At 45.8% G+C, this 24,132-nt stretch overlaps 1 protein-coding gene across 5 annotated transcripts in view; it reads right to left on the reverse strand.

The window, feature by feature from the left end:
* Positions 1-24,132, reverse strand: part of LARGE1 (LARGE xylosyl- and glucuronyltransferase 1) — a 540,210-nt gene that overhangs the window by 274,223 nt on the left and 241,855 nt on the right. For all 5 annotated transcript variants that reach the window (XM_023631102.2, XM_070254456.1, XM_005606571.4 and 2 more), the window contains one exon: positions 10,529-10,611. In XM_023631102.2, the coding sequence (XP_023486870.2) occupies positions 10,529-10,611 (83 nt within the window). The remainder of the gene's footprint in view (positions 1-10,528; positions 10,612-24,132) is intronic.

Here is a 24,132-nt window from a genome sequence, read left to right on the forward strand (position 1 = left end):
ACATCATCCAGACCACTTTTCTTGGAGCTTCTGTCTGAGCCAGAACGTGTCCCTTTTGCTTTAACTTGTAAATCCAGCTACCAAGCAGATGGTCCGACCTTCATACCCCTCAGAATCAAGACGGCCCCAAATACAACCACTCTAACACACCAAGTGACTATTTTGGAGCGTGTGCTTAGTACCTGTCTCTCCTCAAGACTGTAAGCTCCATGGGGACACAGAGTCGTGCAGCCAAGCCCCTGAAACAATGCCTGGGATATGAAGCAGGGGCTCATTCTGTCCTCTTGGCCCCTTAGACACGCCCGTCCTCCTGAATTCCCCACGTAGGTGAAAGCTGCACTTCTCCATCCTCACAAGCTAGAAATGGGAGCATCATCTAGGCTCCTTGCCTGCCACATCCCACACACCCAATCAGTGGCAAGTCCTCAGAGGCAGATTAGCTTAATGGTTAGGAGCTGGGTCCCTGAAGCCAAACTGTCTGGCTTCTTACTTTGGTCTGTCACAAACTGATGTGACCACAGTCAGGCTTCTTAATCTCTGAGTCTCAGTTCCTTAATCTGTAAAACGGAGTTTATAATAACAGCTCTTACCTCATAGTTGGTGTCAGATGGACCGAAGCACTTAGAACAGTGACTTGCAGGCAGTAAGGACTTTTTGTAAATTTTAACTATTACCCTATCTGACCTTCAGTGATAGCTCATGAATCTATTCCTCTGTCTCTGAGCTTGCTCTCTCCAACCCTCCATCCTGGAAACCCTGTGCTCTCACCACATGATCACACAGTCCCCTGCTGTAAAACGTATGAAATCCAGCCTCCCGCATGGGGCTAAGAGGACCTTCCAGGATCTCACCTCGTCCACCTTTCCAGGCTCATGTCTGCCCACTCCCTCCTCGAACCCTGCCCTCCAGTCATTCTCTTCCCCAGGCTTGCATGGGATCAGCTCCTACTCCTCCTTCAGGAGTAAACTCAAGTGTCACCTCCTCAGGGAGGACCTCCGTGGTCGCCCCATCCCAAGTGCTCCTCTCTCTCCCCCATCGCTCCCTGCCCCATTGCCCTGTTTGGTTTCTTCCCAGCACTTACTAGAACTGGAAATCCCCATAGTCCTCTGCAGGTCTATCTCCCACTCTCCACTAGAATGTGAGCTGTCTAGGGCGGAGGTGCTCTAGTTTCACAAAGGAGCTGCTCTCCTGTTTACTCTCAACAACCCCAGTGCTTAGAAAGTGCCTGGCCATGGGTGCAGTGCCAGGAGTAGCCATGCTCTCCTGCAGGCTTGTGTTCATGCTGTCGTCTCTTCCTCCACCACCCACACACTGCTGGCTAACTGCTTCCAGCCTTCTGTTCTCAATTTAGACACCACGGCTCTGAGGAAGCCATTCCCCTGGGCCACATGCCTTTCTTCATACCTCCCACTGAATTCAGGGCTCAAAACTTAGATGTCTGTAATAATCCACTGACTATTCACTTCTCTGTTCCCTGTTGGATGGAGTCTTGGCACTGGGAGCTGCGTGTTGTTAATATCTTATTCCCAGATTTATAACAGTTCCTTGTAGATATAACCATCCAGTAACTGTTTATTGAAAGAAAGAATAAATGGACAACGGAATAATTACCAAAGAGATCCAAATGCCCTCACAGCTTGACATAATTACCTGGAAGCTAGGTGAAAAGCCACCTCGAAGAAAATGTAGGAGTAAATCTTTTAACATTGGCTTAGGCAATGGTTTCTTAGATATGACAGTAAAGCATAAACAATGAGAGAAAAAACAGATAAGCTGATCTTCATCAAAATTAAAAATTTTTGTGCTTCAAAGGACACCATCAAGAAAGTGAAAAAGATAACCCCAGAACAGAAGAAAATATATGCAAAGCATATGTCTGGTAAGAGACTTGTAGCCATTATATATAAAGATCTTTACAACTCAAACAATACAAAGAAGTAAGCTGAGTAAAAACTGAGCAAAAGATTTGAACAGCCATTTCTCAAACAAGATATACAAATGGCCAATACGCATAAGAAAAGAAGCACAACATCTTTATTATTAGTCACCCATGAGACATCGCTTCATACCCATGAAAATGGCTAAAATAAAAAAGACAGACAACGACAAGTGTTGGTGAGGATGTGGAGCTACTGGAACCCTCATTTGTTACTTGTGGAATTTTAAAATGGCTGTAGCTGCTTTGGAAAACAGTTTGGCAGTTTCTCAAAAAATTAAGCAGAGTTACTACTGCTGAGTTACTGAGCAATTCCACTCCTAGTTATATATAAAAAACATATGAGAACGTATGTCCACACAAAGCTTGTATACAAACCTATATAGTAGAATTATTCATAATAGTCAAGAAGTAGTAACAACCCAAGTGGCTACCAATTGATGAACAGATGACCAAAATGTGGAATATCCATACAATGGAATATTACTGAGCAATGAAAAGGAATGAAGTATTGGCACATAATACAACATGAATGAACCTTGAAACATTATCCTAAGTGAAGGAAGCCCACACAAAAGACCAAACAGTATACAATTCCATTTATACTCATGCACCACATAAAGACATTTAGGTCAATGGCGGACCCCATATACAACAGTGGCCCCATAAGATTACTACCATAAAGCCTAGAGGTGTAGTAGGCTAGATCATTTACGTTTGTGTAAGTACACTATGATGTTCACACAACCACGAAATCACCTAATGATGCAATTCTCAGAACGCATCCCTGTCGTTAAGTGACACGTGACTATACACGAAATGTTCAGAATAAACAAATCCAAAGAAACAGGAAGTAGACTAGCAGTTGCTAGGGGATAAAGGAAGGGGGAAATGGGGAGTGACTGCTAATGGGTATGGGGGTTTCTTCTTGAGATGCTGAAGAGAGTCTAACATTAGATACTGGTGACGGCTGCACAACTCTGTGAATATACTAAAAACCACCAAATTGTATACTTTTACAGACTGAATTTTATGGTACGTGAATGACATCCCAAAACTTACTGGTTTGCCGGAGATGGTGAGTGACGTTCTGACCTACGAGTTTGGGAGAAAGAATTAGGCCTGGTCTGCTCAGCTGTTTCTGGGCTTCTTTCTTGGAGAGCTCTGTTGTACAGTAAATGGTTTGCCTACGTGGGAAAGGCCTGCAATTGTCCAAGTGGGCCTCTGACCAGAAAGTAAATTCAATTCACGGGGACAAAAACGAGAGCCCGATTGTACCCACCTCTAAAAGAACATCCTACAACTCAGGACTAACGGCAATAAAGGTCAGATTTCATTCTCCATGTGTGACTTCTCTGATTTGCATTCAGGAAGGTAAGAAATGGTTTTAATGAGAGGCTCTGCAAATTCCAAAATCAGCCAAAGGTGAGGAACCTCCATCCTATTCTCTTTTATTTCAGAGGGAAATTAGCAAGAGGTAGACAGATGTTCAGGACATAGCTCACCAAAGGGAATGTCACCAACGGAAGATAGGAAGACCTCATTAAGAATCACAAAAGGAATAATTTTCTCCATATATGATCCAATGTTATTTAATTTTATATCTGTACAACATCTAAAATAGTCTTTTTTTTCTTTTCCTCCCCAAAGCCCCAGTACATACTTGTACATTCTAGTTGTAGGTTCTTCTAGTTCTTCCCTGTGGGATGCTGCCACAGCACAGCTTGACGAGCGGTGTGTAGGTCGGCACCCAGAATCCGAACTGGCGAACCCTGGGCCGCTGAAGCGGAACACATGAACCCAGCCACTCAGCCACCGGGCCCGGTTCCCTAAAATAGTTTTTTATACCAGTCACAAGTTTATGCATTTTGGGAACATGCTTTAAGTCTATGAGAAAAGGCTTCCACCTGAACAGGCTGGCTTGGGTCCACATCTCCATACACAACAGGTCCCTCACATAGCTTGCCTGGTTTCAAACAACACAGACATTAGGCCTGTTCAATATTCAGACCCAATCACACTCTCACAGCAAAGAGAAAGCCAGTATATGCTTCAGCTTCAGCAGAGCCTGCAGACTTGGCTCGTAATGAGCAACACTCTTGCTGCCTCTGGTTTCCTTAACTGCTCCCCTGTTCCAGGTTGGGATGCAATAAATATGGTAATACAAAGAGGCAGAGATGATTAAACCCCAGCTTTCTCCCTGCCTCTCCTTTCTTATTTTGTCTAGAATGTGGCACGGTCCCTACAAGGCAATCCAGGGTCTGTTTTTATTAAAATATACAGGGACACCTGAGCCGAAATAATCCTTAATTATTAAGTTTATAACGGAATTGCAATTTTAGAAAAAGAACGAGCCTGTGACAGCAACTCGAAGGCTCAGGGACTCTGTTACACTCAGAGATTTAACAGAACTCATTGCAGAAAAACAGAGCAGCCAGAATGAGGGTTTGTCAGTGTGAGTTCTTGGTTTGAGGGAGGACAAGTGGCCTTGACAACGGGGGTAAATTGAAACACAAGTCAGTATCATGTCAGAAAAGCTCTCCATGGGAGAAGAACAGAGCAACTTTCCAGAAAAATCAAAAGGCCTCGTGGTGTAGTAAAAGCAGCGCGGATTCCAGGCTTTGCTAGAGCTGGAAACCCAGGAACATCACTTACTCCCCTGTGACCTTGAACAAGCTATTTGACCTCTCCGAGCCTCAGTTTCCTCATCCATTTGTGGGGACAATGGCATTTACTGTACTGGGTTGGGATGAAGTTCAAATACAAAGGCCTGTGTGACACCTGGCATCTGAACCACAAGAATTAGTTCTCTTTGGTTTCACATATACGTGCAGGACCAAATAGCACAGATCTCTTACCTGTGCACAGATTCTACAGGTCTATGCTAGTTTCTTTTCTTCCCCCCAGCTTTGAGGTAGAATTGACAAAAAAATTGTATATTTAAGGTGTACATTAAACATATAATAAACATTTAAGGTGATGTTTTTATATAGCTAGACGCTGTGAAATAATCACCACAATCAAGCTAATTAATATATCTATCACCTCATATAGTTATCGTTTTTTTTCTTTTCTTTTTCCATGCTATTTTCTTAAGTCTTACTAGAATGCTAATGTCCAGGCCTTATTCAGCACCTCAAAAATACAGCCCTGGCATGGGATGAAGATGATTATATAGATCACAGTAATGATAACAATGTCTGCGTGGTTCCCCAAAATGATGATTAAAGATAAAAATGAGAATAATGATACTCCAAATGGTAACTTTGTTTTTAGTTAAGAGCTCAGATTCTGCAGCTAAATTGACTGGGTTCAAACCCAGCCCTGCCCATCCTCTTTGTGACCATGAGCCATGACTCAACACATTCATCCTCAGTTTCATTGTCTGTAAGATGGAGATAATAACGGTACCCACCTCGTGGGGTCACATGGGCATTAAATGCATTAATATCTGTAAAACACAGAAGAGAGCCTGATGCTGAGTGAGAACTGCATTTGTAAGTGTAAAATAAATACTATACAAAAATATTTCACATAGATTCTCTCTCTTGATATTCAAAACAGGGCTTTAGGTGAGGTTGGGCAACACGCCAAAGCTCTAAGAAGTATCATGACTTGCCTAGGGTCACCCAGCTCACAGATGGCAAGACCAGAATCAGAACCTGCTCCCGTTTCTCTGTTTGATTTAAATTCTGGGTTCCTTTCTTCACAATCTGCTTCTATAATAAGTTTAAGCCTGAAGAAGCAAGATGACAATTCAAGGCAGATACAGTCACCAATATGCTATTTTATCCTCCACGTTCTTCAGGGGCACAAGTGAAGTTGAAAAAAAACCCAGCTGGGGGCTGGCCCAGTGGCATAGTGGTTAAGTTCGTGCACTCCACCTTCAGTGGCCTGGGGTCCACAGGTTCAGATCCTGGGCACGGACCTAAACACCACTCGTCAAGCCATGCTGTGGCAGCATCCCACATATAAAACAGAGGGAGACTGTCATAGATGTTAGCTCAGGGACCATCTTCTTCAAGCAAAAAGAGGAAGACTGGCAATAGATGTTAGCTCAGGACCAATCTTCCTCAAAAAAAACCCACAGAAACAAAACAGTTGTTTGATATGCAAAGTAAGGAAGACCACCCAGCTTCTTCCCACCAACAGGGCTGCAGAGTGTGAGAGTAAGCACATCATCCTAAGGGACAACCCTTACATTTTTACAAGCTGGTCTACCTTCCTGCCCAGGAGGTAAACACTTAGTTACTAAATAAACATATTTTTTTCTGCTCACTAAAAGCTCAGTTTCCCAGAAAAGCAGCCATATTTCCCAGTTTATTTGCAATTAGGATTGGAGTTACAAACATGCCCCAAATTTTTCTGTAAACATCCTTCCATCTAAGTGACACAGACACATATTGTGCTATTTTCTAGCAGGGAGACCTTCACTCACACATACCCTGTATTTATTTTTTTCTCATCCACCTTTTTTCTTCACCATAGAGGTTGCATAATGAGATGACCAAAAGGATAGGTAAAGAGAAAAATGAAAGCAAGATCACTTTTCTCTCAACCACCCCCAACACGACATGCAAAAATGCCACTTTAAAATTTATTTTCTGCTAGTCTTTCACCTCCACTGTATTTCGACCATGTATGTGTGTATCCATAGGCATGTGACACATATGTGCCTCTGTTTATACAGAAGAATGATATTATGCATACTTTTTGCATTGCACTATCACTTATTTTATATCATAAAACACCATTTGTCCACGTTATGACATACTTTTTAAAACCAACCAAGAAGACAGTTTGCTATAAGAGGACGTTCCATTATTTAGTCTTCCTGTTTCTAAGAATTATACCAATTTTTATGATTATAAGTAATGTTTTGTAAAAGCTTTTTCTGTAGCTAAGATTATCCCTTTAAGATAAGAGTCCTTAAACTAGTTACATAGGGTCAAGGTCTCATGCAGAATACTTTGAACTTTCTTTCCAAAAGATTACAGCAATTTTCAGTCCCAGCATCAGTGTATGACAGCGTTCATATCCCTCTTTTACTATCTTTTAAAATATAGTGTACCCACTGTCACAGGCATACTGCAGGAGTAAAATTGATTTGATGTAGCAAAGCCAGCCTTAAATAAAAATTTGCTGAAAATCTTGTCTGGAAAAATAAATCTAATTACTGTAATTAACAGTGAAAGCCAAAAGAAGCATCCAGCACCACTATTATTATTTTATTAATAACATTCGGAAGGTACTTCATTTGTCAAAGTATTTTATAATCATGTATTAGTTAATCCCCATAACGTGCTCTGGAAGCAATGAAGCTATTTATAGCTGGACTTTCTGAGCCGAAAGTCTTTCAAAAGTCTTTTGTCTTCATATCTCAACTCATTATCACCAGCATATCAATTCACAGAATCATTCTCATTTAGAGAATTTCAGGGATGGGAGGGACTTAAGTGGTGATTTGGTCCAAGAACATCAAGTAGTCAGTGACGTGGGGTGTAGAATGTTCGTAACACATCGTAAGAATTTGCCTTCTTCTCAAATCCCCATGCCTCCGTGTGAGTATGGTATGCCATCAGCAACCTAGAATAAAACTACTGCTATTTTTAAATTTAACATCTTTGTGCTGCACAGTTACTGCAGGAGTAAAAGTTTATACCCAATAGGATTCTTACCATTTCAATAACTATTGGAATCACTTGGTTTGTAGCTAAAGCAACAGCGATAATATTTATACCCAACACCACCAGAAGTTTTTATGCCCTTAAAATCTGCCATAATTGAGAAATAGCATAATTGACTATCTGTAATCATGCAAATACTCTTCTCTAAAAAGGGGGCTTCTTTTTTTTTTCAATCCGAAAGGGATCTAGGTTCTTCAGTGGTGACAAGGAATAAATACATTAAGGGCTGAGAACCATTCACCTAATTTAATGCTTAGCCCAGAAAATGCCTGGTTTCAAGCTGCAGATGAAGGGTGCAGAACCACAAGGGTCTCGGAACTTACACAAGAGCTGTGATGAGGTGGAAAGAGTGTGTCACCTCCCCTCAAAAGATGTGGGGTAGAGCCCCACTCCAGCATTCTTTATGTGGCATTCCCATTTCTGTCTTAGATGTACAAGCGAAACCCCAAGGCCAACTGGACAGAGCGATGAGGTGGAACTGAGAGCCCGCAGCACTAACTGTGACCTATCTGTGGGTTGCTCACCTCTCCCAACCCCCTTGCCCTCCCCAGGAGCCAGGGAATCAGATATCCTGCTAATCCACTAGCTGAGTGCAGGCACGCAAGGGCCCTCAGCCAAAGAACTACCCAGATAAGTTCAGTACAAACAGCCAAGCTAATAAATAAATGTGGCTTCCAACCAAGTAAGTTTTGGGGTGAACTGATTTACAGCAAAAGCTAATTGATATAAGAACTCAAGTCTAAAGAGTTAAAAAAAAAATGACCTGCTGGAAATCATTCAACTATATAGTGGCATAAATGTGAAGTCAAACTAAGTCCGAGCTAGATATATTAGTTCAGTCATTGAATAAATATATCTTCAGATTATTTATTAACAAAGTCCCCCAGATTCACTTGTTAAACAAGTAAACATTTATTGAGCATATACTACATGTTAAGTACTTTGTTAAGATAGTGGGAACACTGAAAAATATGGTATGGTTTCTGTCCCCTGAAGTCCCACATTCTACTGCAGAAGATATAACATGAATAGATAAATGAAATACAATGTAATAGATGGAATGATAGAAAGACGCACAAGGTACTATGGGCTGGTAGAAGGGAAGCCCCAACCCAGACTGACAGGTTCAGGGGGGCTTCTCACTAGAAATGATGCCTCTGTGAAGTCTTAAAGGATAAGAAGAGTTTTCCAGGTTGGGATAGGGGAAGAGGTGGGAGGGGAGAAACAGGCAGACAGAGCAGCTTGATGAAAACAACAGGCAGGGTCCCCTTGAGAGGGTGGGAGCAGGTCGGTGTTGCTGGAGCATGAAGTCACATCAAGGAAAGGAGACAGACCACGCTGCCGAGAACAGCATCAGATCCACGACAGTCTCTGTGCCAAGGTAAAGAGGTCCCGTTCTCTCCCTTCGACATAGGAGAAGCCAATGAAAGGTTTTAAGAAATCTGATTTGCCTGTGTGAAACATCGTTCTGGCATTAAAGAGGATGGATCTGGGGAGACAAGAAGGACTGGAATTGAAAAATATTTAAGAGGGAGAACCTCGAGGCGAGGCTGATAATAGACGGGCTGGTTGAGGGACCGAGAGAGAAGGTGGAACCAAAGATGAATGCCAGTTTCTTACAGGGTTGGCACGTCTCAGCTGTCTACCATTTCTCCCATCTCTGCTGATGCCAGTGACAGGTGGATTCGGGGATAAAACTTCACACTGATCTCTGTTCCGTTGAACTCTGAGAGCTTGTCATGACTGTTCCTAGTACTGAGAACCTTCTGGATCCTGACTCGGTCATCTGATCCATTTCCATACTGTTGGCTACAGTTGTGAACAAGATCCATTCAAACGTTTGGTGAGAATTTAGAACAGAGCCAAAGGCACTGGCTGGAATGATAGATTCAATTCTGGATATGCCCCAAGTATTTCTAGACATCGGTCAATCGAAATAGTGAAGAAACAGAAGAAAAGCCCTATAAAAGAGTAGACGCAGGTGGCAGGAGTTGAACTTGGAGAAGAGCTGACTCAGGAGTGGCAGGATCACTTCCGGGTGGAGAAGGGACCTACCCCCTGTAGGACTGGCTCCACAGGGATCCACTAGGCCAATGGACATCATCTATAGGTTGGAAAATTTCAGTTTAATCTAAGGCAGGACTTTCTCATGGTCAGAAATGCCCAGAGGTTGGACAGGCTACACTGGAATAAACAACCTGTATTAGTTTGCTAGGGCTGCCATAACAAAATACCACAGGCTGGGGGCTTAAACAACAGAAATTCATTCTCTCAGAAGTCCAAGATCAAGGTGTCAGCAGGGCTGGTTTCTTCTGGGACCTCTCATCTTGGGTTGCACATGGCCATCTTCTCCCTGGGTCTTCACATGGTCTTCCCTCTATGTGAGTCCTCATCCTAACCTCCTCCTCTTATAAGGACGCCAGTCATACTGGATTAGTGCCAACCCATATGACTTCATTTTAATTGAATTACCTGTTTAAAGGCCCTCTCTCCAAATACAGTCACATTCTGAGGTCCTGGGAGATAGGACTCCAACAGACATATTTTAGGGGGACACAATTCAGTCCATAACACAACCTGTCAACAGGGATGCATAAACGGAAAGATTTGGAGGCTGTCAGGCAAGGGAAACCAGTGAAGAAATCGAAGCATCAAATTTGGGGTATCCTTGAACGTCCTTTTAGGTCTAAGAGCTACAATTCTAAACACTGTGAGACAGCACCCAATGACTGCCGTTAAACGTTATTAACACAATAATCTTCCCAGGGTCTCAGACAAAAATCACATTTTCATGGCAGCTTAAATGACCGATGAGAAACGTGCTTCTTATTTAACCATTGCCCGAGGAAACATGCAGGCAGGTGGTTACACGCATGAACCCACAGAGCACAACACTCACGCTCACCTGTGGAACAGGACAGACTTGACCAAGGTGACGACATCCCGGCTGGCATTATATCCGGCACAGACGATAGCAACGTGGATTGTCTGCGAAGCAAAGAAAACAGGGTGAGCAGTTAGACAGACAGAAAGCGGCCTTCCCAGTCCTTCCAACCACATGAAAAAGAAAAACTGCCCCTATTTCTTGTCGGGAATCATTAGAAAACAAAGGGCACACAGTCCGCAGCTGTGGAAAATAACTCGAGTCAGTTTTATTAAGGCCTTTTTAATCGGTTTATGGAGCTATCATCATTTGGAATCCATGAAGGCTCTTTTCAGTTACATTTTGGGGACGAGAGAGATGGCGATGGGCTCAAAGAGGCAAATGGTGAGTCCCCTGCCTCCAAGCTGGAAGACAAGGACAACTGTTAACAAGAGAGAAGAAAGACATATGCCCTGAAAGGATGAGTTGACAATCAGGTATCTCAGACTGAGAGGTTACAGCTCAGCGGGCCGGCCCCATGGCCGAATGGTTAAGTTCACGCACTCCGCTTCAGTGGCCGGGGGTTTGCTGGTTTGGATCCTGGGCGCGGACCTACGTACTGCTCATCAAGCCATGCTGTGGCAACATCCCACAGAGAAGAACTAGTATGACCTACAAGCATGTACTGGGGGCTTTGGGGAGAAAAAAAAAAAAAAGGAGGAAGATTGGCAATAGATGTTATCTTTGGACCAATCTTCCTCAACAAAAAAAAGCATAAAAAATTTTTTTAAAAAGTTGCAGCTCAGAGAGTTCAGGAAATGTTTTCACAAGATGTCTCAGGTTAGGGGCAACCTGAAGCAGGGTAAAGGGATCAAGGTTCACCAATGGGCCCCACCAGGATATCATTCAAAGGATTGAACCCGGGCAGAATTGAAGGAACCTGATACACCATCTCAGTACCAGGAACATGGGCCCCAGACATGAATTCTGGCTCCGTCTTTTAACCTTAGGGTGACTTGGGTTAGTGTCAGGTGACTCACTGTAACATTAGGGCCATGACGCACGTCCCACAGGATGTCATGAAGTACATGAGGGAATAACGCTAAGAGCAGAGTACGATGATGGGCACATTGCATTCCAATCATAGCAAAAACGTCTTTGAGAGCTGAGTTTCCCAAATGGGGTGCCTTGGTGTGGCGTGAATGAACCACAGGTGATGAAGACACCCATCTCCTCAAGTGAGATCTCAAGGCTACCAGGCAAGGCTGGTCCCCTCAGACTTTCGGTACCCTCCACTATCAGCCACCTTTCCTACTTACCTCCGTGTGCCATATAATTATTCTTTAGGTGTGTCATGACCTGGGAAAGATTGGAAAGTACCACTCCAGGGCACCCCATAAAGGAAGTCACCCAGCCTCTCTCAAAACAGCTTGAAGAACGGAGGGTCCATGCCTTTTACTAAAGCACAGCCTTCCTTGAATAGAAACCTGCCTCCTGATCCACACCCCAGCCTTGTTCTGCAGAACAAGGATGCGCCCGCCAGCACCCAACAGTGAAATTAAAGGGAGGGTTCTTGGTAGATGCCTCTTCCTTTTCAGAGTTACTTACAGCCCTTCCTCCGATGGCACGCCTTCCAGACTCCTGTATCCTAATCAGCCACTTCCACAGGCAGTTCTAACATCCTGGTCATTCCCACACAGGCTTCCAGGACAACGACTTCTGGTTCCCAGGCTTACTTCACCCCCCTACCTGCTGACATCACCAAGGGAAGTTTAACCATCTCGGGAATGAACCATCCCACAGCCTTGAATCCACATCTCTGACCTCTTCAATTCCAATGGCCTTCACTCCACCTTGGCCATCCACTCTCAGTGCCAGAAGCTGGACCTCAGCTTCAGCCAGACCCTCATTGTCTCAGAAATCCTGACATCCTGGGCTCATCACATCTGCAGGATTCTTAGAGCCTTGCGCCCACGACACATGCTCCTCGCCCTCATGGAGAGTCCCAGTCCGCCCTATCAGCCCCACCTTGTACTGCTTCCCTGAACGAGCATCCCTCTCTACTCTTAGCTCCCTTATGTGTTCAGTCCTCACACTCAATGTGCAAAGCTCCACCCTTGGATCAGGGCTACAGGGTCTCTCCACTGCTGCTGTACCTGGGGGTCAAGAAAGAAGATGAGGGGAGATGAAAGAGAGAAAGAAGAGCTAATACTTATTGAGCAAATGACTACATTCCAGTTCCTGTGCTTACACGTTACACAGATTATGAGATCTCAGTTTCATGGCTATATAAAACAGGTATAGTGTCACTATCTCAGTATCATAGCTGAGAAAACTCAGGCTTAGAGAGAGGGATTCAGATTCTGGAGCCGAGATTCTTAACCTTGATGAGGCATGAGAAACACCCAAAAGATTTTCAAAAAGCATGCTGTACCCCAGCCCCACCTCAGACCAATTAACTCACAACCTCTGATGCCCAGGATCTTAAAATACTCTGCTACAAGGCAGTGGTTCTCTACAGAGGGTAAGTTACTCCCCACCCCCGCCTAGAACATTTGACAACCTCTGGAGTCATTTCCGGTTGTCAACTACTGGGGATGGGCAGGGCTACTGGCATCTGATGGGGAGAGGCCAGGGATGCTGCTCCATATCCCACAATGCACTCGGCAGTCCCCCAACAAAGAATGATCCTGCCCCAAAGGTCAAGAGGGCTGCTGTGACAGAATCCTGTTTTTACGAAGAAGACAGCAGGGTGTGGGAAAGCTCGGCTTCTCAGGGTACTAATGCTACCTCTTCTCGGTCTAATTTATGCATATTTTAATTTCTCCACCTGTAAAACGAAGACTCCATTGCTTATCTCTGGATAACATGTCCAAAAGACTCAGGATGAAAGACTGTAATTCGGATGCAACTGTCACTGTGTAAAGCATGAAGGAAATGAAGAGAAAAATGCCCACACGAGAGACAGAATGAGGATGGGGACAAGAATGACTAAGAACATGCTGAATCAGCCTCTTTGGAATCGCAAATATTTAAACACGCGGCCTCTGAGATATCAAACTCTGTCTCGGCTTCAGGGTTCAGGGACTTTTTTAAATGGGTCCACGAAACGTAAGCACAGGCACGCGCATACTCAAACGTTTTACATAATTTTCCAATCTCTTTAGTTTCATCCAATACACCGAATAAATTCATCATCTGGAGCCACGGCAGCAAGGCCCTGATGCCCACGAGAGCAGAAAATCAGAGGGTCAAGAATATGCTCTTGGAAGAGTTTCGGGTGGTCCAAATCTTGAAGGTGCAGAATCGACGAGTGGGGCGGGGTTGGGGTAGGCATGGGGAGAGTAGGGAACAGGGGTGAATGTTCCTTGAAGAGGAGAGTCACAAAAATGGCCTCACAACGATAACTTTCAGTTTTGAGGCTGTGAAGTCCAGGTTTTCAAGTTTCTCACTGTGCCGTGGCTTAAGATGGCCACAGCTACTTGCACATTCCTTCCATCAAAGGGAAGAGTCTGAATATCAGATTCTGTGACATCAGATCACTGATTGGCCTGGTCATGAACGAAGCCTTCCTCCCCATACTTCAGAGATGCCATACCTGCCTTTATTGGTGACAAAGACTGGATGGAGGGGGGATGACGTTCTTATCTGCTTCTCCAGTCTCACTCTCCACCCTTCTCCAACTTGCTCTGTGCCCCAAGAGCCTGACCTTTATAGACCAAATTAACTGGGCTCCTACGGTCTCTGGTTTCTGGTTGAGTTTGGTCAATGGGAGGCCCCAGCGGGAGTCCCGAGGGCATGAGGAAGGAGAGGTCAATTTCCCCCACTCCTATCAGAATCCCTCTCCCACACTTCCCATTCTTGCTGGTTTCCATAAGGCCTCCCGCCTCCCACTCCTTCAGGCCCAGGGGTTGCAGAGACTCTTCCTAGAAGCTTCACCACCCTCATCCGTTCCCCTTAACCCTGCCCACGCCTTTCGAATGTGCCATCTGTTTCCTCCCAGGATCTGACCAACTCCGATGACCCTTCCTCAACCTCCATTTGTCTTGGCAGCTGGAAAGGAGGCAGTGAAGACTCTGCAGCATTCACAGATACATTGCTAACGTGACACAAGGCAGGAGGGCACCACTGTCACAGACTCAAGAATATCCAAACTGTTATTTATAAATTTTACCGAGCTCGACCAAGTTCTCAGACACATGGACTGCAAGGTTCTAAGGAAGCCAGGAAGGCTTCCCGCTCAGCCCCTTGGTCCTGAGTATGGTGCTCAGAACACCTGGCATGTCAGCAAGCCATGCCTGAAGACAGAGGTAAGAGGGCGCCACAGCTGTGGCCTGGCCTTCATTCCTGGCACACTGAGGTCGAGGAAGTGACTGCACTTTCAGGACCTGTAGGAAGGACTCGGGCACGACATGAGTGTTTTTGGAGTCTCCGATGTGCCAGGCACTGTGCTGGGCTCAGACGACAGAAGGGTAAACCAGTCCTCGCCCAGTGGGGTCAAGTGAAGAGGGAGAAAGACAGCAAAGCAGACAACCCCTCGCAGACTGAGAAGTCTCCTCTGATGGCAGGCTCAGTGTCCTTGTAACCCAGAGCAGCCTACATCACGGAGACCAAGAGGATGCAGGGAGAGTGCCCGGAAGGCGAGGGCATTTTAAGGACTGGACCAGGGCATCACGCCTGACATTCAGGACCAGCTGGGATTTGTAACTCTGTGCTTGTCAGTCCCCACGAGAATCCCGAAAAAGAAAGTTCTCCATGTTCTGCACCCTCCCTCCAACCCAGGAAAAATCCCATAGGGTCATTTTCTCATATACGGATGTAGGGAAAAAAGTATCAGGGTCCCAAAAGAAATTCAGACCAAACTAAGGGACGGCAGGCAAGCGGTGGCCCTGGCAGAAATAATCAACACTCAGCCCAGCCCCGCTCCCCGAAACAATGCCATTAGCAGCGACCCGACCCAGAAGGCATGGTGTTCCCTTCAGGGCATTCTGCCTGGGGGCACAATTTAGTGAAAGTATCTCACATCAGGGAGACTGCCCGAGAGAGGAACAACGGATTCAAACACGGGCATCTGATGTGCTGTGAAAAGTCAGGCTCAGCCCAGATTCTGGACTGCAGCTGCAGACTCCTATGTTGGGGACAGGGGGCAGGGGTAGGGGAGGCAGGGCCTCCCAGGGGACAGATGCTACCCTGGCAGCCTGGGAGAAACACACAGCTGGGGGCAGAGACAGAGGCAGGTTAGTGGGGAAAACTGACAAGAGTGAAGAGACCTGGGTTTGAGCTGCAACTTCAAAGCTAAGTCGCTGTGTGACCTTGGATCAGTTACTTAACATCCCTGAGCCCCAGCGGCTCGTCTGTAAAATGGAGATAAATATGGGTGCTCTGGGGCTGGGAAGATCAGACAAGTGAGCGCAACAAGGTGCACCTAATGAACTGATGCTTATTCATGCTCACTGAAGGCATAAACCTCCTAAGGAGAAGCATCTCCCCACTTGAACCTCCTCATCTGTAAAACAGGGACGTACTACTACTCACGCTCAAGGGCTGCTGAGGACAAGGTGGCTCCCAAACTCAGACGTGCAGCAGAATCCCTGGAGGGCTGGTTCAAACAGAGGGCTGGGCCCTCCCCCAGGGCGTCTGATTCAGGACATCTGGTGCGGGGGCCTGGGGAGTGCCTGCATCCAAGTGATGCTGATGCTGGTCCAGGAACCACACTTAGAGAAACACTGTTCTATCTAACCGCTTTGAGGAGTGTCTCTGGTCAAAACTCAATGGATGTTAGCTGTGACTAGGTTGAGAGAGCGTAAGGGATGTTCACAGAATCTACTTCCAATCCGTCTCCAATGGAGAACACCACTTCCCCTTCATTTGTATAAAACAAGTAAAGGCAACATTCACCCTCCAGCCACGCTCACTCTCCCCAGGCCTTGGAACTCACGGCTCTTCCAGGGCACGAGAAAGACAAGGGGAGGAGAGGGCAGGATGCAGGCTTCTCCCACTGTACAAAGAGCACAGCCCTGGAAATCCGGAGAGCCGGATGATGGCCCAGCTCTGCCTCTGGTCAACTGGGTGACCCTGGGCAAGTTACTTAACCTTTCTGATCCTCAGTGACTCCTCTATAAAAGGAGGGGTTTAGAATGTCTATATACAGAGTTTTCCTAACATCCACCGTTTTCCAAAATTCAAGATGAAGAAAGTGAGACACAAAATGGCCAAGTAACTTGCCCAAGGTGCCAGGGCTCAGCAGTCGGTGGGAAGGAACACGGTTGAGTTTAGAGTCCTGCCATTGAACCCACACTACCTGGCCTCAACAAAACACAACTCCTAAAATAAAAAAAATTAAAAAAAAGAAAAAGCAGTAGGCCAGCCCCGGTGGTCTAGTGGTTAAGTTCAGCACACTTTGATTTGCTGGCCACAGTCCAGTTCCCAGGCACAAACCTACGCCCCTCTGCTGGTGGCCATGCTGTGCTGGTGGCCCACATACTAAAAAATAAAGGAAGACTGGCATGGATGTTAGCTCAGGGTGAATCTTCCTCAGCAAAAAAAGAGAAAAAGAAAAAAAAAGTATGGCTAACACGCCATCTAAAAGCATCTTATAAACCTCCAGGGTACCTCTACCTTCTTGGGAAACCACTGATCGATTTGCTCTCAATACTGAGCCACGGACCCAAAAGACAAAACTACCTCAACCCTATAGAAAACAGAAGTGGACGTCTCCTGACAGTAATGGAAGCCAAGACGTCAGGGGCTCAGCAAGGAAAGTGGAGACTCAGGGGCTACAGGGCCTAGTGTGAAGACAGGAACGGCCGACCTTCCAGGGCGACCCTGACTGCCTCCTCCACAGTCAAGGTCTACTAAATGGACCACAAATGAACGAACCATCCAGCATTCTCCACCTCGCACATTCCTGGCCTGCTTTAGGATTGATTTTCTCGTGTTATCAAGAAAACAGAAACCCGAGGAATGAGAAACCCAAATGTTTCATGGGAAACATATGAAAGGGTGACACTGATTTTGGGGAGGGTCAACAGAAGTTTAATTGATAGGCTGGACCCGTGTCTGGGGCAGGAGGGTTGTCTAAATACAGCCCGATGCTGACCCACCACGGTTGGCATGTGTCACACCCCCACCTACTGGGCCTCTGGGTGACCTGGCTGACCCAAAAGGTCTACACACATTAGCCAAACAGTCAATCAGTCTACAAATGTGGATTGAGTGCTACTGTGTGCCAACTGTAGGTGCTGGGGATACAGCAGTGAGTAAATAAGACTGAATCCTTGCCCCTTACAGAGGAGCTGATATTCTACTTGGAGACACAGAAAATAAACACACAAATGTATATGTAATTAAAATACAGAGCATGCTAAGTCCAGGATGAAAAATTAAGCGGAGCAAAAAGAGGGGCGTGTATATGGGTGGGTGGTGAGTAGGGCGAAGATTTTAAACTGGGGTTGTCTGGCAGCCATCACTGTGAAGGCGACATCGGAGCAAAACTGAAGTGGGTGAAGGGATGAGCCTTCAGGCATCCAGCAGTGCGCTCCAGGCAGTAGGAGGAACCCTGACATACACAGAGGTTCGTGTGCTTCAGGAACAGGGAGGAGCTGCCTGGAAAAGAGGCTGCCGCGAGGAGGAAAACGAGGGGGTGAGACCAGAGAGGGTATGTGGGCAGACCCTCTGGAGCTCACAGGCACTTGTAAGGACTTGGCTTTTCACGTGTGTGAGGAGAGAAGCCACCGGAGGGCTCAGAGTTGAGACTTCTATTTTATATATTATATAAGGTGACATATTTTAAAAGGATCACTCAAGCTGCCAGTCAGAGAAATTCTCTGTATGTGTGTGTGCATGGGGGTTAGGGGAGCAAGCAAGGAAGCTACTGCAATAACCCAAGTGTGGTGGACGCTGTGACACGCTGTCCGAAGGCCCCTTCAATGAGATGTGTGTTGCCCCGGTTGCTAGGAGTACTGTCGGCAGGCAGCCCTGAGCTCTCACATTTTCAGGAATTGCCTCGCCGTAGAAAGCCACCCTTCCAAGGTCAGCCCCTTCCTGAGGTGGCCACACCCAATGAACCCCACAGCATCCTCAGGTGCTGGCCCCACAGACACGCCTTCATAGACCGTCTACAGGTGAAACTCATCTCAGGCTGTGCTTCACAGCACAGTAAGCCAGGGGCACTTCAGGAGAGGGAGGTAGGCGGACGTGAGAAACGGCCAGATGGGGTGTATGTTCACAGTCCTTTGTGAGCAGTTCGTAGTCAGATTCTCCAGTGGAGGAAGCAGACTCTTACAGGTATTAAGATTTACAAGCTGTGGTGAGGATGTGGAAAAATCAGAACCTTTCTGCACTCTTGCTGGGACTGTAAAATGGTGTAGCCACTATGGGAAAGAGTAGGGCAGTTCCTGGAAAATTTAAAATAGAATTACCACGTGATCCAGCAATCCCACGTGTGGGTGTCCAAAAGAACTGAAAACAGGATCTCAGAGAGAGCTCCACACACCCATGTTCATAGCAGCACAATCCACGATAGCCAAGAGGCAGAAGCAACCCAAGTGTCCATTGTCGGACGAATGGATAAACAAAACGCAGTACACACATACAATGGAATATTATTCAGCCTTAAAAAGGAAGGAAATTCTGACACCTTCTACAACACAGACAAACTTTGAGGACGTTCTGCTAAGTGAAATAAGCTGGTCATGAAAATACAAATACTGTATGAAACTTTGACGAGGTATCTAAAGTAAGCAAACTAATAGAAACAGAAAGTAGAAGGGTAGGTGCCAGGGCCTGGGGGAGGGGTAACTGGAGAATTGTATAACCGGTATAGAGTTCCAGTTTGGGAAGATGAAAAAGTTCTGGAGATCCGCGGCACAAGAACGTGAATGTACTTAACAGTACTGAGCTGTACATTTCGTTAAGAGGGTAAATTTCACCTTGTACAGATTTTTTTTTTTAACCACAATTAAAGAGAAAAGACTTAACCTGGATCTGTACTAGGTAGCCTCACTAAGCTTAAGCTTCCCAATCTATAAAATTAGGAGGATTAAAATGATTTCATGAGCTAACAGATGTCAAGTTCAGTGTCTGGCACCTACTCCGGCACGATAAATAGGAGCAGATATGATGAGTGTCATTGCCATCAGCGCCCCGCCCCCTTCTTCCATATTGCCCATGCCACGATCAAGCGGAATGACTCACTAAGCTTTCTTGCTTCCACAATGTGCCCTTGGTCTAGGCTGCCCTGGTACTTCCCCTCACCTATCAACCTCTTCCTCATCTTTCAGGATATAATACCACCTCTTAGGACCTCAGTTTCTTCACCTATAAAAAGGGGTTAAGAAGCCGGCCCGTGGCCGAGTGGTTAAGTTCATGCGCTCCCCTTCGGTGGCCCAGGGTTTTGCCGGGTCAGATCCTGGGTGCAGACCTAGCACTGCTCATCAAGCCATGCTGAGGTGGCGTCCCACATAGCAGAGCCAGAAGGACCCAAAGCTAGAATATACAACTATGTACTGGGGGGGCTATGGGGAGAAGAAAAAAGGGGAAAAAAAGATGGCGGCAAAAGATGTTAGCTCAGGGCCAATTTTCAAAGAAAAAGGGGAGGGGTAAGAAATGCATCAACTCATAGGGTTGTTGCACAGATTCACTGAGATGACTCGTGTAAAGGGCTTACAGCCTGGAATCCTGTAAGTAGTAGATATGTATCAGCAATTATCATTTATTATTATTATTACTAAGAAAGTTTACAGTATGCTGGAGGCTCTACATTCATGGCCTTGAGCCTTAAATATTCTCAAAAGCCAGGCACCAGGTTCTTTCTTCCTGCCCTCACTCCCACTCCCCTTCAAGTGAGAACTAGGATAGTCTTTCCCCCACTGTTGAAAGGAGGGCTTTCAAAGCTGCCCAGTTTCCTCTGCTCTGTCAAATGTTGGCACTGCCTTTATCCTCTTCCAAGACAAGAAGGCAGAAGACACAGGAATGAGGAGATGAGGTGCTAGAATGGTCATCTGGGTTGTAGCAACCTTAGACAAGAACTTTTCGTTTTCTCTGCTTTCAGTTTCATCATCTTTAAAATGAGAAGGTTGCATCTTTGTTGTTGTTGTTTTTAATGGCATGCTTTCAAAAGTAAATTTTACAAGAGAGTGAGATATACAAAGCAGAAGAAGGCCAGCCTGCTCCGATATATGAGAGCACAGACAGGAGGCTGTCACAGATGTGGTGCGACCATGGTGTGGTGTGGCAGCCAGCCACACCGCAGAGATGAAGTTCAAGACTTAGAGTTCAAGGCTTAGAAGCAGAGAGATGCTTCTTTAAGGAGTGGTCTGACATCAGAGAGCACCATTCACCGAACTTTCCATCATAACAATATCAATTGTGGAAGTTTTAAAGTATATCCACAAATTCTTTGACATTCCTCCCATTGAGAGATGGGGTTTGTGTCCCTTCCCCCTTCAGAGTGGGTGGGCTTTTGTGACTGTTTCCACTAACAGACTACTCTATCAGCAGAAGTGACACTATGCAATTTCAGAGCCAGGTCACATAAAGGGCTTCTGTTCTGCCTTGCTTGCTGGAATACTTGCACTTAAAGCTTTCAACTGCCATGGAAGCAGCCGACTGGCCTGGAGCCACCATGTTGTGAGGAAGGCCAATCTAGCCACGCAGAGAGACCAGATGGAGGAGCCCTGAGTCTACAAGAAGAGAGACACTGCGCCAGCACCCAGTGCTCCAGCCCTGCCCTGTTCCAGCTCCAGCCACCAACTATTTGTATGAGGGCCCCCAAACCAGAACCATTCAGGTAAGCCCTTCCTGACTCTCAGGCCCAGAGAGACCATGAAAGCCAATAAAGTGACTGGTATTGTTTTAAGCCATCACATTTTAGATGATTTATTAGGCGACAACAGGGAACCTGAATACCCACAGTAAGCACACGTGACATCTGTACGGAGTTAGTTTCCCACCCACTATCTCATTTCATCCTCACGATAGCAACGGGAAAAACATATTATTATTCTCATTTTGTAACAATGAAAAAGACTCTAAGACAGTAACTGAATTGTCCAAGGTCACATGACTAGCGAAAGGCAAAGCAAAGATTCTTGGTCAGGAACTCTGAGCAGTTCCAGCGATTTTTCTCCTGTACCACAGCTAACTCCAGCAGAGACCAGAACCAGAAATGCCAGAAAAATACACATATCTGTACACACACAGGCTCAAGTGGAGATCAAAGAGAATCATCCTGCTCCAAGTCCCGAGGCCCACAGAAACCAGGCCCTCACTGAAGCAGCCTGGCCCTGACAAGGGAAACATGGAAGAATAAATGCGTGGCCGTGGGAAGGCCACGTACTCAGGGAATGGTAATAGGGCACAAGGACTGGCGAGGGCCCGGTGCTTCTATCACCGGATATCCTAGCTGACAGCCTTTGCATCGTTACAGAAGGGTTTTCAGAAATACTTGTCATACCTCAGAGAAGTTTCAGCACAACAAGAGATGATGGCAACGTCCTTGGTTACGAAGCCCTGCACTCTGACAGCATGTCAGGAGCAACTTCAGCACTTGTAACCGCCAAGTCTCACGAGGAAAGGAGGCTTCTATTTTGACTTCACTGACTGACATTTCAGGTTTGCCTCTATGGCTTTTTCAGGAAAATCTTGAAAGACACCATGTGATGGAGACAGAGGAAGCATACTGCTAACGGGGATGAAGCCAGCCTCTCAAGGTAAACGTGCACCCAGAGTAGACCACACTGAAATAAGATGCCAGCAGATCAAGACTTTCAAATTCATCTACAGAAGCTCTGAACAGGACCAGGGGTTCATCACAGATGAATTATACCAAAAGTAACTTCTTAAGGGTCTAAGAAGTAACATGATCAAGAAACACAGCGAAAGAAGAAAAAAATAAAACCTAATTCTCAGGTGCATGTGAAAAGAGTAAAAACTAAGTTACAGTTTTCTGAATTGCTACCTTACCTTTCAAAGAGCACAGAGATAAAGAGAACCCCATCATGTAGTTAACGTTGCCTTAAAGCAGTGGTTCCAGTGTCTGTTATCTCAGAATCCCATGGAGAGATTTGTTTGATAATCATATTATTGGGACCTACTCCCAGAGATTCTCAATTAGTAGGTCTGGGGTGGGTCCCATGAATATGCATTTTTGATATGTAATTCTAATGCACAATCAAGTTTGGAAACACCCAGGTGACACAGAATTTTCACTATAATAGTAACATCTTTCCCTCTAGTTGCAGAACTCCAATGTGTTAGTGGAAAACACGGCTTCCTTTAATAAAATCTATCTTTTCCAGGCTCCCTTGCAGCTATGTGACAGCTAAAGGTAGCCCAGTGATGAAGTTCTGCTGATGAGTTCCAAAAGGAACCAACTGTGAGATGTCTAAGACATGTTCTTAAAGGAAGGGGATATGCCCCACCTTAATACGGCTACTTTCCTGCCAGGTGGGATGCAGACGACATGGCTGAAGCTCTGACAATCATTACGGACTAGGAGACGACCTTGAGAATGTCACTCAAGCAAGCTGAGTGAAAGATAAGGGAAGTCTGCATCCCCAACATGGACATCCCTTCACCAAACGCCTCCAGACTTTTTAAACATAAAGAGAAAAAAGATGCAAAGCCATTGTTACTTGGGATTTTTTGATCAATCACAGTGAAACTAAAAACTAATACAACTACCTGAGTTCACCTAAAGTTGTGATATTCATTGTCACCATTCAAACAGTATGAGGCAGGAACTTGGTTTTACTCCGTAATTTACAAGTGAGGAAACTGAAACACAGAAAAGTGATATAACTTGCTCAGTGCCACACGGCTCTCAGGCCAGGAGTGCACCAGGATTTAGACTCATGTCTTCCAGTTTCAAAAGCTAATAAGCTTTTGCCCACACTATTTGCAAGGCACTTGAGGTAGAGCCCTCTTTAGAAATAGGATGTCTCTCTCAGAAAACTGAGCAGGGGAAAGAAGCCACAGGCCAGACAGACTCCAGCAGGATGAGAAGTCTCCCATTTTCTCTCTCTGATATACCTGTGTCTCCCCTTCTTTTCCTTTTCTATTTTCCACCTCCTTGATTCTTAGTTCTTTAAGGAGGCCTGAATCCTAAGAACATAAATACACTCCAGGATAAACTTTCCTCCCCCTGGGCCTTCCCACCTAGTTAGCAGGGTTCTAGCATCTGCTCTAAACCGACCCCATGACCATAACCTGAGGGCACAGAACCTGCAAGAAATCAGGTGATTTCTTGACTGGATGAATGATGATAACGCAGCACAGCCACTTCCCCACCCAGGTTCTCTGTGTTCGCCCGACTGACCGATGGTCCGTGTCCTGAATTCTTTCCTGCCGTGACAACACTTGGCTTCACATTTGCCCTCCTCATACGTACGTCCCTCACTGGATATCCTCCGTCCACCTCTCTCCACCTCTCCACACGTCACCCAGGTTTGAGAAACCCTACCATCCCCGGGGCTCTCCCCAACCATTCCCGTCTAAGGGCTCCTCACGTCCCAGACCTTCCACAGAACTGAGTCTGCCACACGAAATGAGCCCTCTATTCCTCCGTGACAGACTGTGTAGTGTCACCAACATCAGTAACAATCCCATCCATGTGAACCGCGTGTTACAGCGTGCAAAGGGTTTCC

The sequence above is a fragment of the Equus caballus genome, chromosome 28, assembly GCF_041296265.1.
Source record: "Equus caballus isolate H_3958 breed thoroughbred chromosome 28, TB-T2T, whole genome shotgun sequence".
NCBI lineage: Eukaryota > Metazoa > Chordata > Mammalia > Perissodactyla > Equidae > Equus > Equus caballus.